The sequence below is a fragment of the Trichomycterus rosablanca genome, chromosome 15 (assembly GCF_030014385.1).
Source record: "Trichomycterus rosablanca isolate fTriRos1 chromosome 15, fTriRos1.hap1, whole genome shotgun sequence".
NCBI classification, from domain to species: domain Eukaryota; kingdom Metazoa; phylum Chordata; class Actinopteri; order Siluriformes; family Trichomycteridae; genus Trichomycterus; species Trichomycterus rosablanca.
The window spans coordinates 3,697,501-3,713,035 of NC_086002.1; the positions used below are offsets into that span (position 1 = coordinate 3,697,501).

At 49.3% G+C, this 15,535-nt stretch overlaps 1 protein-coding gene across 3 annotated transcripts in view; it reads left to right on the forward strand.

Annotated features, from left to right (window-relative positions):
- The window catches only part of usp34 (ubiquitin specific peptidase 34), an 84,799-nt gene that overhangs the window by 17,856 nt on the left and 51,408 nt on the right, over positions 1–15,535 (forward strand). For all 3 annotated transcript variants that reach the window (XR_010014876.1, XM_063010710.1, XM_063010709.1), the window contains exons 4-13: positions 1,485–1,535; positions 2,560–2,709; positions 3,220–3,287; positions 8,648–8,840; positions 11,599–11,660; positions 12,113–12,194; positions 12,389–12,481; positions 13,774–13,899; positions 13,990–14,119; positions 14,393–14,520. Coding sequence is in view for 2 of the 3 variants with exons in the window: in XM_063010710.1 (XP_062866780.1) it covers positions 1,485–1,535; positions 2,560–2,709; positions 3,220–3,287; positions 8,648–8,840; positions 11,599–11,660; positions 12,113–12,194; positions 12,389–12,481; positions 13,774–13,899; positions 13,990–14,119; positions 14,393–14,520 (1,083 nt within the window). In the remaining variant the exon portion in view is untranslated. The remainder of the gene's footprint in view (positions 1–1,484; positions 1,536–2,559; positions 2,710–3,219; positions 3,288–8,647; positions 8,841–11,598; positions 11,661–12,112; positions 12,195–12,388; positions 12,482–13,773; positions 13,900–13,989; positions 14,120–14,392; positions 14,521–15,535) is intronic.

Consider the following 15,535-nt stretch of genomic DNA (forward strand, 5'->3'; position numbering starts at 1 on the left):
CACACACACACACACACACACCAAACTATAGAGGTACACACACACACACACACACACCAAACTATAGAGGTACACACACACACACACACACAGCCTACAAACACAACACACACCAAACTATAGAGGTACACACACACACACACACACACACACCAAACTATAGAGGTACACACACACACACACACGGCCTACAAACACAACACACACCAAACTATAGAGGTACACACACACACACACACACACACACGGCCTACAAACACAACACACACCAAACTATAGAGGTACACACACACACACACACACGGCCTACAAACACAACACACACCAAACTATAGAGGTACACACACACACACACACACACACAGCCTACAAACACAACACACACCAAACTATAGAGGTACAAACACACTCACACACACACACAGCCTACAAACACAACACACACCAAACTATAGAGGTACACACACACACACACACACACACACACACACACACCAAACTATAGAGGTACACACACACACACACACAGCCTACAAACACAACACACACCAAACTATAGAGGTACACACACACACACTCACACACACACACACACACACACACACACACACACCAAACTATAGAGGTACACACACACACACACACACCAAACTATAGAGGTACACACACACACACACACACACACACAGCCTACAAACACAACACACACCAAACTATAGAGGTACACACACACACACACACACACACACACACACCAAACTATAGAGGTACACACACACACACACACACAGCCTACAAACACAACACACACCAAACTATAGAGGTACACACACACACACACACACACCAAACTATAGAGGTACACACACACACACACACACACACACACACACCAAACTATAGAGGTACACACACACACACACACGGCCTACAAACACAACACACACCAAACTATAGAGGTACACACACACACACACACACACACACACGGCCTACAAACACAACACACACCAAACTATAGAGGTACACACACACACACACACACGGCCTACAAACACAACACACACCAAACTATTGAGGTACACACACACACACACCAAACTATAGAGGTACACACACACACACACAACACACACCAAACTATAGAGGTACACACACACACACACACACACACACACACACACACAGCCTACAAACACAACACACACCAAACTATTGAGGTACACACACACACACACACAACACACACCAAACTATAGAGGTACACACACACACACACACACACAGCCTACAAACACAACACACACCAAACTACAGAGGTACACACACACACACACACTTTGACATTTGATGTAAAGCTCACTTGACTGAAGACAGTCACACACTTATACACACACACACAGTTGTGAGGAGATATTCCAATATGGTATACAAGTACAGACTCCTGTCTTTATCTCATCTCTGTTTTTCTGTCTCCCATGTAGGACATCTCAGCTCAGGAGAGCAACATCCTCGGTTCCTTCTGCGACATGAACGTAAGTGCTGGGAGCCTCAGACCTACACTGCATTAAATCTACAGATACAGGGTTCATAGCGTCCTGTTAGTCCTTCAGAATCAAACCACGTCTTCCAGACCTGAAAAGATCTCATCGTTGGTGCTGGGTGGTGTAACATTTACAAGCTAAAGCGACTGTGGTGAAGAGCTGATTTGGTTGCCACTCCTGAACGCTGTAATTTATGTCATCAAGATCCTATTTTTATTTTACGTTACAGCTGCTGGAGCTTTGTGCCCACACGCTGGCAGACGGACTCCAGTTTTAGATTTGGGTGCTTCTTATGCTGGTCTGAGGTCTAGATTTGGTTCATTAATGCAAGGCAGTTGTAGCCTAGCGGTTAAGGTACTGGACTTGTAATCGAAAGGTTGCTGTCAGGTGTCCACTGTTGGGCCCTTTTTTCCTGGAGGAGCCGGGTGACTGTTAATAAGTCCATGAATGCCAGCCTTAGTTGATTATGTAGCTGTTAAAAGTGTCAAGGCTCAAGATTGCAAATGAAAATCATGATCTCTCGGACGTTTGCACACGCCCAGTTTGCTAACATGGCTTTTTGGCTGTGTCTGAGGGAGGGAGGTCAACAGGGTTCCTCCTTGTTGCTGCAAACGTGACCTCTGCTGGCTGCTGTCAGGGTTAAAGAAGCGGCCGGTGACTGGACGCATGCCTGAGAGGGCGTGTGATAGTCTGCAGCTCTTCTCGCTTTTTGTATCGGCTCAAGATTTTGTTCATTAGCTGCTGCATGGAACCAACAGGAATAAGCAATTAGCACCAGATACCTGCTAATTTAGTTTCCAGTGTAGCCCAAATTATAAAAAAAAAAAGAGAGGCATTAAAATCTAAATTGACAAATTAATACATTTAATCTCCAATAGATCAGTTTCCCAGCCTAATATGTCAGCATTGTGTTAATATTCACAATACAATCACACACACACACACACACACACATACACAGTATTTTTAAAGCTGCGTTTCCCCCACGTGTTCAGCCGGTGTGTTTACGTTGCAGGATGTGGAGGTTCCTCTGCACTTGCTGCGCTATGTGTGTTTGTTCTGTGGGAAACACGGCCTGTCCCTGATGAAGGACTGCTTCGAGTCTGGGACGCCAGAGTCGCTGCCGTTCCCTATTGCACACGCCTTCATCACCATTGTTTCTAATGTAAGTACACACACACACACACACACACACGTTTTGCTTTGAAATACTCCAGCACAGATCATTTAAAAACATAAAAATACACTTTTTATCATATTTCACATCATTTAACGTTTTTTTTTTTGTAGGCTGCGATCACATGATCCGCAGCGAAACACTTTTGCGCTGTCTGTGGCATTGCTTCGTATGTAGTGACGTGGTGCAGCTCAGGTTGCTGGGCTTTGCCGCATGGTTTTTACCGCTCGCCGCTGTGCTCAGTGTTTAGTAAGTTTGGACTTTAACCCAGTTTGCCTCTCTCAATGTTTCACAAAAAGCCTGAGCTGTTCAGTTCAAGCTTAAATGTAGCACGGCGTTGTGGGAAAATATGGCACGTCAAATAGTGAGCTGTGAAACGGTGAGACCGGAGATTGAACGTGAGTGACTAAATTGGGAGATTCAAAGGAGGGAAAAAACAACCGAAGACTAATTAGATGTAGATGTGTGTATTTTATACAGTTTTTGTGTGTGTTTCAGATCAGAATATGGTTGCACATTCCGGCTGTGATGCAGCACATCATCCCGTTCCGCACTCACGTCATCAGGTGAGAAGAGTTCCTGTTTATTACATTCTGTATAACCAGTATAAACGTGTCTGCTGGTCTCAGTGTGCACCGATTCAAAATGCAGACTCGAATCTGCCTGAGCACCACCACGTTACCCCACCTCTCACCTGCCCCAACCTACTGTGGAGCACCTACCAAACTCTGTTCTGTCCCTCGTACCCTTTGAGTCTACGGTATGGCTTGTTATGATCTGTCAGTCAGTCCCAGTAAAGGAGGCGTGGCCTCTGTATGTATCAGTCAGTCCCAGTAAAGGAGGCGTGGTCTCTGTATGTATCAGTCAGTCCCAGTAAAGGAGGCGTGGTCTCTGTATGTATCAGTCAGTCCTGGTAAAGGAGGCGTGGTCTCTGTATGTATCAGTCAGTCCCAGTAAAGGAGGCGTGACCTCTGTATGTATCAGTCAGTCCTGGTAAAGGAGGCGTGGTCTCTGTATGTATCAGTCAGTCCCAGTAAAGGAGGCGTGACCTCTGTATGTATCAGTCAGTCCCAGTAAAGGAGGCGTGGTCTCTGTATGTATCAGTCAGTCCCAGTAAAGGAGGCGTGGTCTCTGTATGTATCAGTCAGTCCTGGTAAAGGAGGCGTGGTCTCTGTATGTATCAGTCAGTCCCAGTAAAGGAGGCGTGACCTCTATGTATCAGTCAGTCCCAGTAAAGGAGGCGTGGTCTCTGTATGTATCAGTCAGTCCCAGTAAAGGAGGCGTGGCCTCTGTATGTATCAGTCAGTCCCAGTAAAGGAGGCGTGGCCTCCGTATGTCAGTCAGTCCCGGTAAAGGAGGCGTGGCCTCTGTATGTATCAGTCAGTCCCAGTAAAGGAGGCGTGGCCTCTGTATGTATCAGTCAGTCCCAGTAAAGGAGGCGTGGCCTCTGTATGTATCAGTCAGTCCCAGTAAAGGAGGCGTGGCCTCTGTATGTATCAGTCAGTCCCAGTAAAGGAGGCGTGGCCTCTGTATGTATCAGTCAGTCCCAGTAAAGGAGGCGTGGTCTCTGTATGTATCAGTCAGTCCCAGTAAAGGAGGCGTGGCCTCTGTATGTATCAGTCAGTCCCAGTAAAGGAGGCGTGGCCTCTGTATGTATCAGTCAGTCCCAGGAAAGGAGGCGTGGTCTCTGTATGTATCAGTCAGTCCCAGTAAAGGAGGCGTGGCCTCTGTATGTATCAGTCAGTCCCAGTAAAGGAGGCGTGACCTCTGTATGTATCAGTCAGTCCCAGTAAAGGTGTGCAAGCCAGGTCTTATAAGGAAGCGACTTTCTTTTAATGCATCTTTGACAGGTTGCTTGGTCACTGTGGTTTTCCTCATGTTGCCCAGAGGCAGCCAGACGGCCGGCGTGGAGACTGGCTGGTCATGTGATCAGCAGAATAAGCTAAAGTTAATATAAATAAGTCTGGAGTTTTGATGACGTGCAGAAACGTGACGTGTGTGTTTATATTCCTCTGTGTGTGTGGTGGATATGAAATGATTGGGGCTGAGTGATGCACACCACGTGCTACACACATCTCAGCTCTGTTTACCCCCCTCACACACACACCTCAGCTCTGTTTACCCCCCTCACACACATCTCAGCTCTGTTTACCCCCCTCACACACACACCTCAGCTCTGTTTACCCCCCTCACACACATCTCAGCTCTGTTTACCCCCCTCACACACACACCTCAGCTCTGTTTACCCCCCTCACACACACCTCAGCTCTGTTTACCCCCCTCACACACACACCTCAGCTCTGTTTACCCCCCTCACACACATCTCAGCTCTGTTTACCCCCCTCACACACACACCTCAGCTCTGTTTACCCCCCTCACACACATCTCAGCTCTGTTTACCCCCCTCACACACATCTCAGCTCTGTTTACCCCCCTCACACACACACCTCAGCTCTGTTTACCCCCCTCACACACACACCTCAGCTCTGTTTACCCCCCTCACACACATCTCAGCTCTGTTTACCCCCCTCACACACACACCTCAGCTCTGTTTACCCCCCTCACACACACCTCAGCTCTGTTTACCCCCCTCACACACACACCTCAGCTCTGTTTACCCCCCTCACACACACCTCAGCTCTGTTTACCCCCCTCACACACACACCTCAGCTCTGTTTACCCCCCTCACACACATCTCAGCTCTGTTTACCCCCCTCACACACACACCTCAGCTCTGTTTACCCCCCTCACACACACCTCAGCTCTGTTTACCCCCCTCACACACACCTCAGCTCTGTTTACCCCCCTCACACACACCTCAGCTCTGTTTACCCCCCTCACACACACCTCAGCTCTGTTTACCCCCCTCACACACACCTCAGCTCTGTTTACCCCCCTCACACACACACCTCAGCTCTGTTTACCCCCCTCACACACACACCTCAGCTCTGTTTACCCCCCTCACACACACCTCAGCTCTGTTTACCCCCCTCACACACACCTCAGCTCTGTTTACCCCCCTCACACACACACCTCAGCTCTGTTTACCCCCCTCACACACATCTCAGCTCTGTTTACCCCCCTCACACACACACCTCAGCTCTGTTTACCCCCCTCACACACATCTCAGCTCTGTTTACCCCCCTCACACACACACCTCAGCTCTGTTTACCCCCCTCACACACATCTCAGCTCTGTTTACCCCCCTCACACACACCTCAGCTCTGTTTACCCCCCTCACACACACCTCAGCTCTGTTTACCCCCCTCACACACACCTCAGCTCTGTTTACCCCCCTCACACACACCTCAGCTCTGTTTACCCCCCTCACACACATCTCAGCTCTGTTTACCCCCCTCACACACATCTCAGCTCTGTTTACCCCCCTCACACACACACCTCAGCTCTGTTTACCCCCCTCACACACACCTCAGCTCTGTTTACCCCCCTCACACACACACCTCAGCTCTGTTTACCCCCCTCACACACATCTCAGCTCTGTTTACCCCCCTCACACACACACCTCAGCTCTGTTTACCCCCCTCACACACACCTCAGCTCTGTTTACCCCCCTCACACACACATCTCAGCTCTGTTTACCCCCCTCACACACACCTCAGCTCTGTTTACCCCCCTCACACACACCTCAGCTCTGTTTACCCCCCTCACACACATCTCAGCTCTGTTTACCCCCCTCACACACACACCTCAGCTCTGTTTACCCCCCTCACACACACCTCAGCTCTGTTTACCCCCCTCACACACACACCTCAGCTCTGTTTACCCCCCTCACACACACCTCAGCTCTGTTTACCCCCCTCACACACACACCTCAGCTCTGTTTACCCCCCTCACACACACACCTCAGCTCTGTTTACCCCCCTCACACACACCTCAGCTCTGTTTACCCCCCTCACACACACACCTCAGCTCTGTTTACCCCCCTCACACACACACCTCAGCTCTGTTTACCCCCCTCACACACACCTCAGCTCTGTTTACCCCCCTCACACACACCTCAGCTCTGTTTACCCCCCTCACACACATCTCAGCTCTGTTTACCCCCCTCACACACACACCTCAGCTCTGTTTACCCCCCTCACACACACCTCAGCTCTGTTTACCCCCCTCACACACACACCTCAGCTCTGTTTACCCCCCTCACACACATCTCAGCTCTGTTTACCCCCCTCACACACACACCTCAGCTCTGTTTACCCCCCTCACACACACCTCAGCTCTGTTTACCCCCCTCACACACACCTCAGCTCTGTTTACCCCCCTCACACACACCTCAGCTCTGTTTACCCCCCTCACACACACCTCAGCTCTGTTTACCCCCCTCACACACACCTCAGCTCTGTTTACCCCCCTCACACACACACCTCAGCTCTGTTTACCCCCCTCACACACACACCTCAGCTCTGTTTACCCCCCTCACACACACCTCAGCTCTGTTTACCCCCCTCACACACACCTCAGCTCTGTTTACCCCCCTCACACACACACCTCAGCTCTGTTTACCCCCCTCACACACATCTCAGCTCTGTTTACCCCCCTCACACACACACCTCAGCTCTGTTTACCCCCCTCACACACATCTCAGCTCTGTTTACCCCCCTCACACACACACCTCAGCTCTGTTTACCCCCCTCACACACATCTCAGCTCTGTTTACCCCCCTCACACACACCTCAGCTCTGTTTACCCCCCTCACACACACCTCAGCTCTGTTTACCCCCCTCACACACACCTCAGCTCTGTTTACCCCCCTCACACACACCTCAGCTCTGTTTACCCCCCTCACACACATCTCAGCTCTGTTTACCCCCCTCACACACACACCTCAGCTCTGTTTACCCCCCTCACACACACCTCAGCTCTGTTTACCCCCCTCACACACACACCTCAGCTCTGTTTACCCCCCTCACACACACACCTCAGCTCTGTTTACCCCCCTCACACACATCTCAGCTCTGTTTACCCCCCTCACACACACACCTCAGCTCTGTTTACCCCCCTCACACACACCTCAGCTCTGTTTACCCCCCTCACACACACATCTCAGCTCTGTTTACCCCCCTCACACACACCTCAGCTCTGTTTACCCCCCTCACACACACCTCAGCTCTGTTTACCCCCCTCACACACACACCTCAGCTCTGTTTACCCCCCTCACACACACCTCAGCTCTGTTTACCCCCCTCACACACACCTCAGCTCTGTTTACCCCCCTCACACACACCTCAGCTCTGTTTACCCCCCTCACACACATCTCAGCTCTGTTTACCCCCCTCACACACACCTCAGCTCTGTTTACCCCCCTCACACACATCTCAGCTCTGTTTACCCCCCTCACACACACCTCAGCTCTGTTTACCCCCCTCACACACACCTCAGCTCTGTTTACCCCCCTCACACACACCTCAGCTCTGTTTACCCCCCTCACACACACATCTCAGCTCTGTTTACCCCCCTCACACACACCTCAGCTCTGTTTACCCCCCTCACACACACCTCAGCTCTGTTTACCCCCCTCACACACACACCTCAGCTCTGTTTACCCCCCTCACACACACCTCAGCTCTGTTTACCCCCCTCACACACACCTCAGCTCTGTTTACCCCCCTCACACACACCTCAGCTCTGTTTACCCCCCTCACACACATCTCAGCTCTGTTTACCCCCCTCACACACACCTCAGCTCTGTTTACCCCCCTCACACACATCTCAGCTCTGTTTACCCCCCTCACACACACCTCAGCTCTGTTTACCCCCCTCACACACACCTCAGCTCTGTTTACCCCCCTCACACACACCTCAGCTCTGTTTACCCCCCTCACACACACCTCAGCTCTGTTTACCCCCCTCACACACACCTCAGCTCTGTTTACCCCCCTCACACACACTTTGGTTTGTTCTGTAGGTATCTGTGTAAGCTGTCGGATCAGGAGCTGCGCCAGAGCGCTGCGAGGAACATGGCTGATCTGATGTGGAGCACGGTGAAGGAGCCGCTGGACAGCGCGCTGTGCTTCGATAAGGAGAGTCTCGACCTCGCCTTCAAATACTTCATGTCCCCCACGCTCACCATGAGGCTGGCTGGACTGAGCCAGATCACGGTGAGGGAACCACACTCACTCACACACACACTCACACACACTCACACACACACTCACACACTCACACACACACACACACACACACACACACACACACACTCACACACACACTCACTCACACTCACTCACACACTCTCACACACACTCACACACTCACACACACACACACACACACACACACACTCACACTCACACTCACTCACACACTCTCACACACACTCACACACTCACACACACACTCACACACACACACACACACACACACACACTCACACACACACTCACTCACACTCACTCACACACTCTCACACACACTCACACACACTCACACACACACACACACTCACTCACACACTCACACACACTCACACTCACACACACACTCACACACTCACACACACACTCACACACACACTCACACACACACACTCACTCACACTCACTCACACACTCTCACACACACTCACACACACACTCACACACACACACTCACACACACTCACACACACACTCACACACTCACACACACACACACACACACACACACTCACACACACACTCACTCACACTCACTCACACACTCTCACACACACTCACACACACTCACACACACACACACACTCACTCACACACTCACACACACTCACACACACACTCACACACTCACACACACACACACACACACACTCACACACACACTCACTCACACTCACTCACACACTCTCACACACACTCACACACACTCACTCACACTCACTCACACACTCACTCACACTCACTCACACACTCTCACACACACACACTCACACTCACTCACACACTCACTCACACTCACACTCACACACTCTCACACACACTCACACACACACACACTCACACTCACTCACACACTCACTCACACTCACACTCACACACTCTCTCACACACACTCACACACACACGCGCTCTCACACACACTCTCACACACACGCACTCTCACACACACTCACACACACACACTCACACACTCTCTCACACACACTCACACACACACACGCTCTCACACACTCACACACACACTCACACACACACACACACTCACTCTTATTTATTTCTTTTATAAAATCCTTTACTGGGATTGACTCACAAACACAGAGGCCACGCCTCCTTTACTGGGACTGACTGATACATACAGAGGCCACGCCTCCTTTACTGGGACTGACTGATACATACAGAGGCCACGCCTCCTTTACTGGGACTGACTGATACATACAGAGGCCACGCTTCCTTTACTGGGACTGACTGATACATACAGAGACCTGGGACTGACTGATACATACAGAGACCACGCCTCCTTTACTGGGACTGACTGATACATACAGAGACCACGCCTCCTTTACTGGGACTGACTGATACATACAGAGGCCACGCCTCCTTTACTGGGACTGACTGATACATACAGAGACCACGCCTCCTTTACTGGGACTGACTGATACATACAGAGACCACGCCTCCTTTACTGGGACTGACTGATACATACAGAGACCACGCCTCCTTTACTGGGACTGACTGATACATACAGAGGCCACGCCTCCTTTACTGGGACTGACTGATACATACAGAGGCCACGCCTCCTTTACTGGGACTGACTGATACATACAGAGGCCACGCTTCCTTTACTGGGACTGACTGATACATACAGAGACCACGCCTCCTTTACTGGGACTGACTGATACATACAGAGGCCACGCCTCCTTTACTGGGACTGACTGATACATACAGAGGCCACGCCTCCTTTACTGGGACTGACTGATACATACAGAGGCCACGCCTCCTTTACTGGGACTGACTGATACATACAGAGGCCACGCCTCCTTTACTGGGACTGACTGATACATACAGAGGCCACGCCTCCTTTACTGGGACTGACTGATACATACAGAGGCCACGCCTCCTTTACTGGGACTGACTGATACATACAGAGACCACGCCTCCTTTACTGGGACTGACTGATACATACAGAGGCCACGCCTCCTTTACTGGGACTGACTGATACATACAGAGGTCACGCCTCCTTTACTGGGACTGACTGATACATACAGAGACCACGCCTCCTTTACTGGGACTGACTGATACATACAGAGGCCACGCCTCCTTTACTGGGACTGACTGATACATACAGAGGCCACGCCTCCTTTACTGGGACTGACTGATACATACAGAGGCCACGCCTCCTTTACTGGGACTGACTGATACATACAGAGGCCACGCCTCCTTTACTGGGACTGACTGATACATACAGAGACCACGCCTCCTTTACTGGGACTGACTGATACATACAGAGACCACGCCTCCTTTACTGGGACTGACTGATACATACAGAGACCACGCCTCCTTTACTGGGACTGACTGATACATACAGAGGCCACGCCTCCTTTACTGGGACTGACTGATACATACAGAGACCACGCCTCCTTTACTGGGACTGACTGATACATACAGAGGCCACGCCTCCTTTACTGGGACTGACTGATACATACAGAGGCCACGCCTCCTTTACTGGGACTGACTGATACATACAGAGGCCACGCCTCCTTTACTGGGACTGACTGATACATACAGAGGCCACGCCTCCTTTACTGGGACTGACTGATACATACAGAGGCCACGCCTCCTTTACTGGGACTGACTGATACATACAGAGGCCAAGCCTCCTTTACTGCGATTGACAGGACAGTGACTGATTGACGGCCTTGTTTTCTTTTCTCTTGTGATCCAGAATCAGCTGCACACGTTTAACGACGTCTGCAACAACGAGTCCCTGGTGTCTGACACTGAGACGTGAGTATCAGCTGATAGAAATGTGTTTTTATTCTATTTATTGTCGCAGCCAGTTATGAAACTAAGGGAATTAATTTATTTATTTATAATGAAAGTAAAAAATGAACCTTTAATAAGAAAGAGGTCTGTCGGCAGACGAAACATTTACCTCTAGCCCTGCGTTCACAATGATAGTAACACATCCATCATTAGAAGGGGTGTTCACATACTTTTGGCCATGTATGGACACCTAGAGAGTCAAGCTGTACTCAGTGCTGATTGCAGTCTTATTTTTATCAAGTTACTGTTCTGAAATGGGTCTGGTCTCAGACGTGCTGGTTCACAGAAGGGACCGTCGGTGTGGACGCAGGGTTAGAAGTGAGGCTCACTTCAGGGGACCTTAGTCAGGAAACAAAATGAGCCATTGTCAGTTTTGAGTTCTGACGGGCTGTTTGGTCTTTTCTCTTCTCTAGGTCGATAGCGAAGGAACTGGCGGACTGGCTTATCAACAACAACGTTGTCGAGCACATTTTTGGACCAAATTTGCACATTGAGGTTTGTATCCTCGTCATTCTGCGATATGTAGTCGATTCAGGTTTCTGTAAGGCCTGTGATGCTGTGCTGCTTTGGCACCGCTGATAGCAGATAAAAGCCGCCCTAGACTGTTTAACACCCTTATAGTTGTGTACATTATGTACATTGTAATGTGCGTATTTGTGTAACATGTCTTAATTTCGTGTGTGTGCCAGATTATTAAGCAGTGCCAAGTGATTCTGAACTTCCTGGCTGCAGAAGGCAGACTGAGCACACAGCACGTCGACTGCATCTGGGCCGCTGCTCAAGTAAAATACACTTATACACACACACACACACACACACACACACACACACACACACACACACACACTTTCCATTCATGTGCATTCTGTTACGTTACATCCTGCTCATACCTGTTCACGTGAGCTGCTAGAAACACTGAGCTCCTGATGACGGGCTGAAGTGTCGGCACGGTGGCTGAGTGGGTATCACCGTCGCCTCACAGCAAGAGGTTCAAGGTTCGATCCCCAGGCGGGGCGGTCCGGGTCCTTTCTGTGTGGAGTTTGCATGTTCTCCCCGTGCGTGGGTTTCCTCCGGGAGCTCCGGTTTCCTCCCACAGTCCAAAGACGTGCAAGTGAGGTGAATTGGAAGTGTTGCTGTAAAGCCGAGCTCATGAAACTAAAGTCGTCTAGTTCAGGGCGGTCGCGAAACAAAAATAGTCATAAATGAACGAATTTTACCAGGCACATTTTGAACTTGTACACAAATGCCTCCTTGTGGAATGAATGATTGATAGAATGATTCGATTCTATTGAACGGCCCTTTAAACTGAAATAAAGGAACCGAGTCAAAAGATCCGACTCCCCGTCGCAGAATTCACTGCAGCAGTTTCCCAGACGCGATTTTTTTAGCGTTTATTTTACTCAGTAACGGATCTTATTTAAAATGTAGTGAATTACAATTCATAATACATTTTACATTTACATTTTCAGCATTTAGCAGACGCTTTTATCCAAAGCGACTTACACAATGAGATGAACACGATGAGCAATTGAGGGTTAAGGGCCTTGCTCAGGGACCCAACAGTGGCAACTTGGTGGTGGCGGGGCTTGAACCGGCAACCTTCTGTTTACTAGTCCAGTACCTTAACCACTGAGCTATCACTGGCCCATCAATGGCATAAAAGTAAAATTACTGGTTGTAAAATCTACTTTAAAAAGTACAAGTACACAAAAAAACTACTCAATTACAGTAACGTGAGTAAATGAATTAATTACTTTCCACCTCTGCCAATTAGTATCTGCTGCAGGCACTGCCAATTATGCCCGCTAGATGGCGCCCAGCCGACCGGAGGCAACACCGAGTTTCGAACCGAAGAGTTCAGTAACTCGGTGCTGGTGTGCAAGTGGAATATCCCGCCGCGCCACCTGGGCGCTGATGTTTTGAATTGAATGTGTTTTGATGTGTAGCCCGGGTTGCGGTAAAAATCATGGACAACATATGTTTTAAAGACTTTGGTCTAGTTTCACACGAGCTTCTCATCACGGGTTCCTGAATTTCCCGTCTGACTCTTTCGTTGTGCGTTTTGTGTTTCTAGCTGAAGCACTGCAGCCGCTACATCCACGACCTTTTCCCCTCACTCATCAAGAACCTGGATCCGGTGCCTCTCAGACACGTCCTCAACCTGGTGTCAGGATTACACCCCAGTGCGCACACAGAACAGGTCTCGCGCCGCTCCCATGATCAAAATCAAAGTGTGGATGTTTGACGGGACGTGTGATGTTTTACAGGTGAAGTTGTTTTTGTTTCGTAGACCCTGTACCTGGCCTCCATGTTGATCAAGGCGTTGTGGAATAATGCTCTGGCGGCCAAAGCGCAGCTTTCTAAACAGAGCTCCTTCGCATCTCTACTCAACACCAACATGCCTATGGGCAACAAGAAAGGTACAGGAAGTGTCTTTCCTTCAGATTTAGTCGTATCCGGTTCCTTGATCGTATTTCACTTCTGCTGCAGACTTCCGTTCCTAAATGAAGAGGGTCGAAACTGACACACGCCCCCTCCGACACGTGTGCGGTAGCCGACCGCTTCGTATGGAGATCCGTAATGCACACGGAGAGTCACGCACCGATCTCCATTAATCCTCGTCTCTGTGCAGGCGCCATCGATCAGCCAGCGGAGGTCGTAATCGCGGCTGTTTTAATGTTTTTTTTTCCCAGGTTCCCCAGCGGCGAGCCCGGAGAGCAGTGACAACAGTGACACGCATCACAGTGGAGGCAGTGACATGGAGATGGACGAGCCCATCATGAGCGGGAAGCGCGGCCAGCAAAGGCTTTCTGACACTGAGGTACACACACGCGCACACTGTATTCATTTTCCCCTGATGACCCTCGGTGCTTGCTGTAGGAAAGTGTGAGCAACTTAACTTTTTGATTGACTTTGCTAGTGTTTAAAGTACAGAGGAACCTCGATTAACGGCCTAAAGGAGGGGAACTACTGGTCTTGGTTTGCTTCTAGAGCACAGGTGTCAAACTCAAGGCCCGCGGGCCAGATCCGGCCCGCCGCGTCATTTGATCCGGCCCGCGAGAGCTTAAACGACTGTATGATTGTTGTGATGGTTCGAGTCGTTACAGAGACGCGCTTATAATTTAATTGCGCTCCTGCGCCTTTAAGAGACAACGTGACATCGTAGTCATGGCAACTAACTTTAACCTTCGCTAAGAAACCATGTGACTTTTACGGCAAAAGAACGCGGGGTAGCGTAGTCAGTAACGTAAACAATAATAAATAAATACAAATAATTATATTGCAATATAATACCCAAGCATCGTCTGTAAGTAGTGGCGTTTATATTTTCAGTTGTTAGTAAAGAGTATATATAGTAAGAGTATATCAGCGTTTTAGTTACAAATTTACCGTAATTAAATACTGTTGTTACGTTACTATAGCAATTAGTAATTTAACTCGTTATTTTACGTTTGGTTAAATCTCATATTGTACCAGATGTAACACTTGACTACAGCTGTGTGCTTTTTACTGTATTAAGTTCTTTATTGTTTTTATTGTTTGTATTTTTACTTCATTTTGATGCACACAGTGTATCACACAGCTGGGAAGCAAATAAACCAACTGTATTCTGAAGAGAGCTGTCTGTCTGTCTGTCTGTCTAGCTGAGAAAGGGGGATAAACTATTAGTGAGGAAAGAAAATTAAGCATAAGGAGGAAATTTAATGAAAGTGAAAACAAGTTTGTGCTTCAGGAAGAGAAACCGGTGCGTCTCTTGTGTTATGAGGCCGTGTCTGTGGTAAAGTAGAACAATATAAATGCAGAATTCAGCCTCCAAGAAAAACAGCAATGTGACT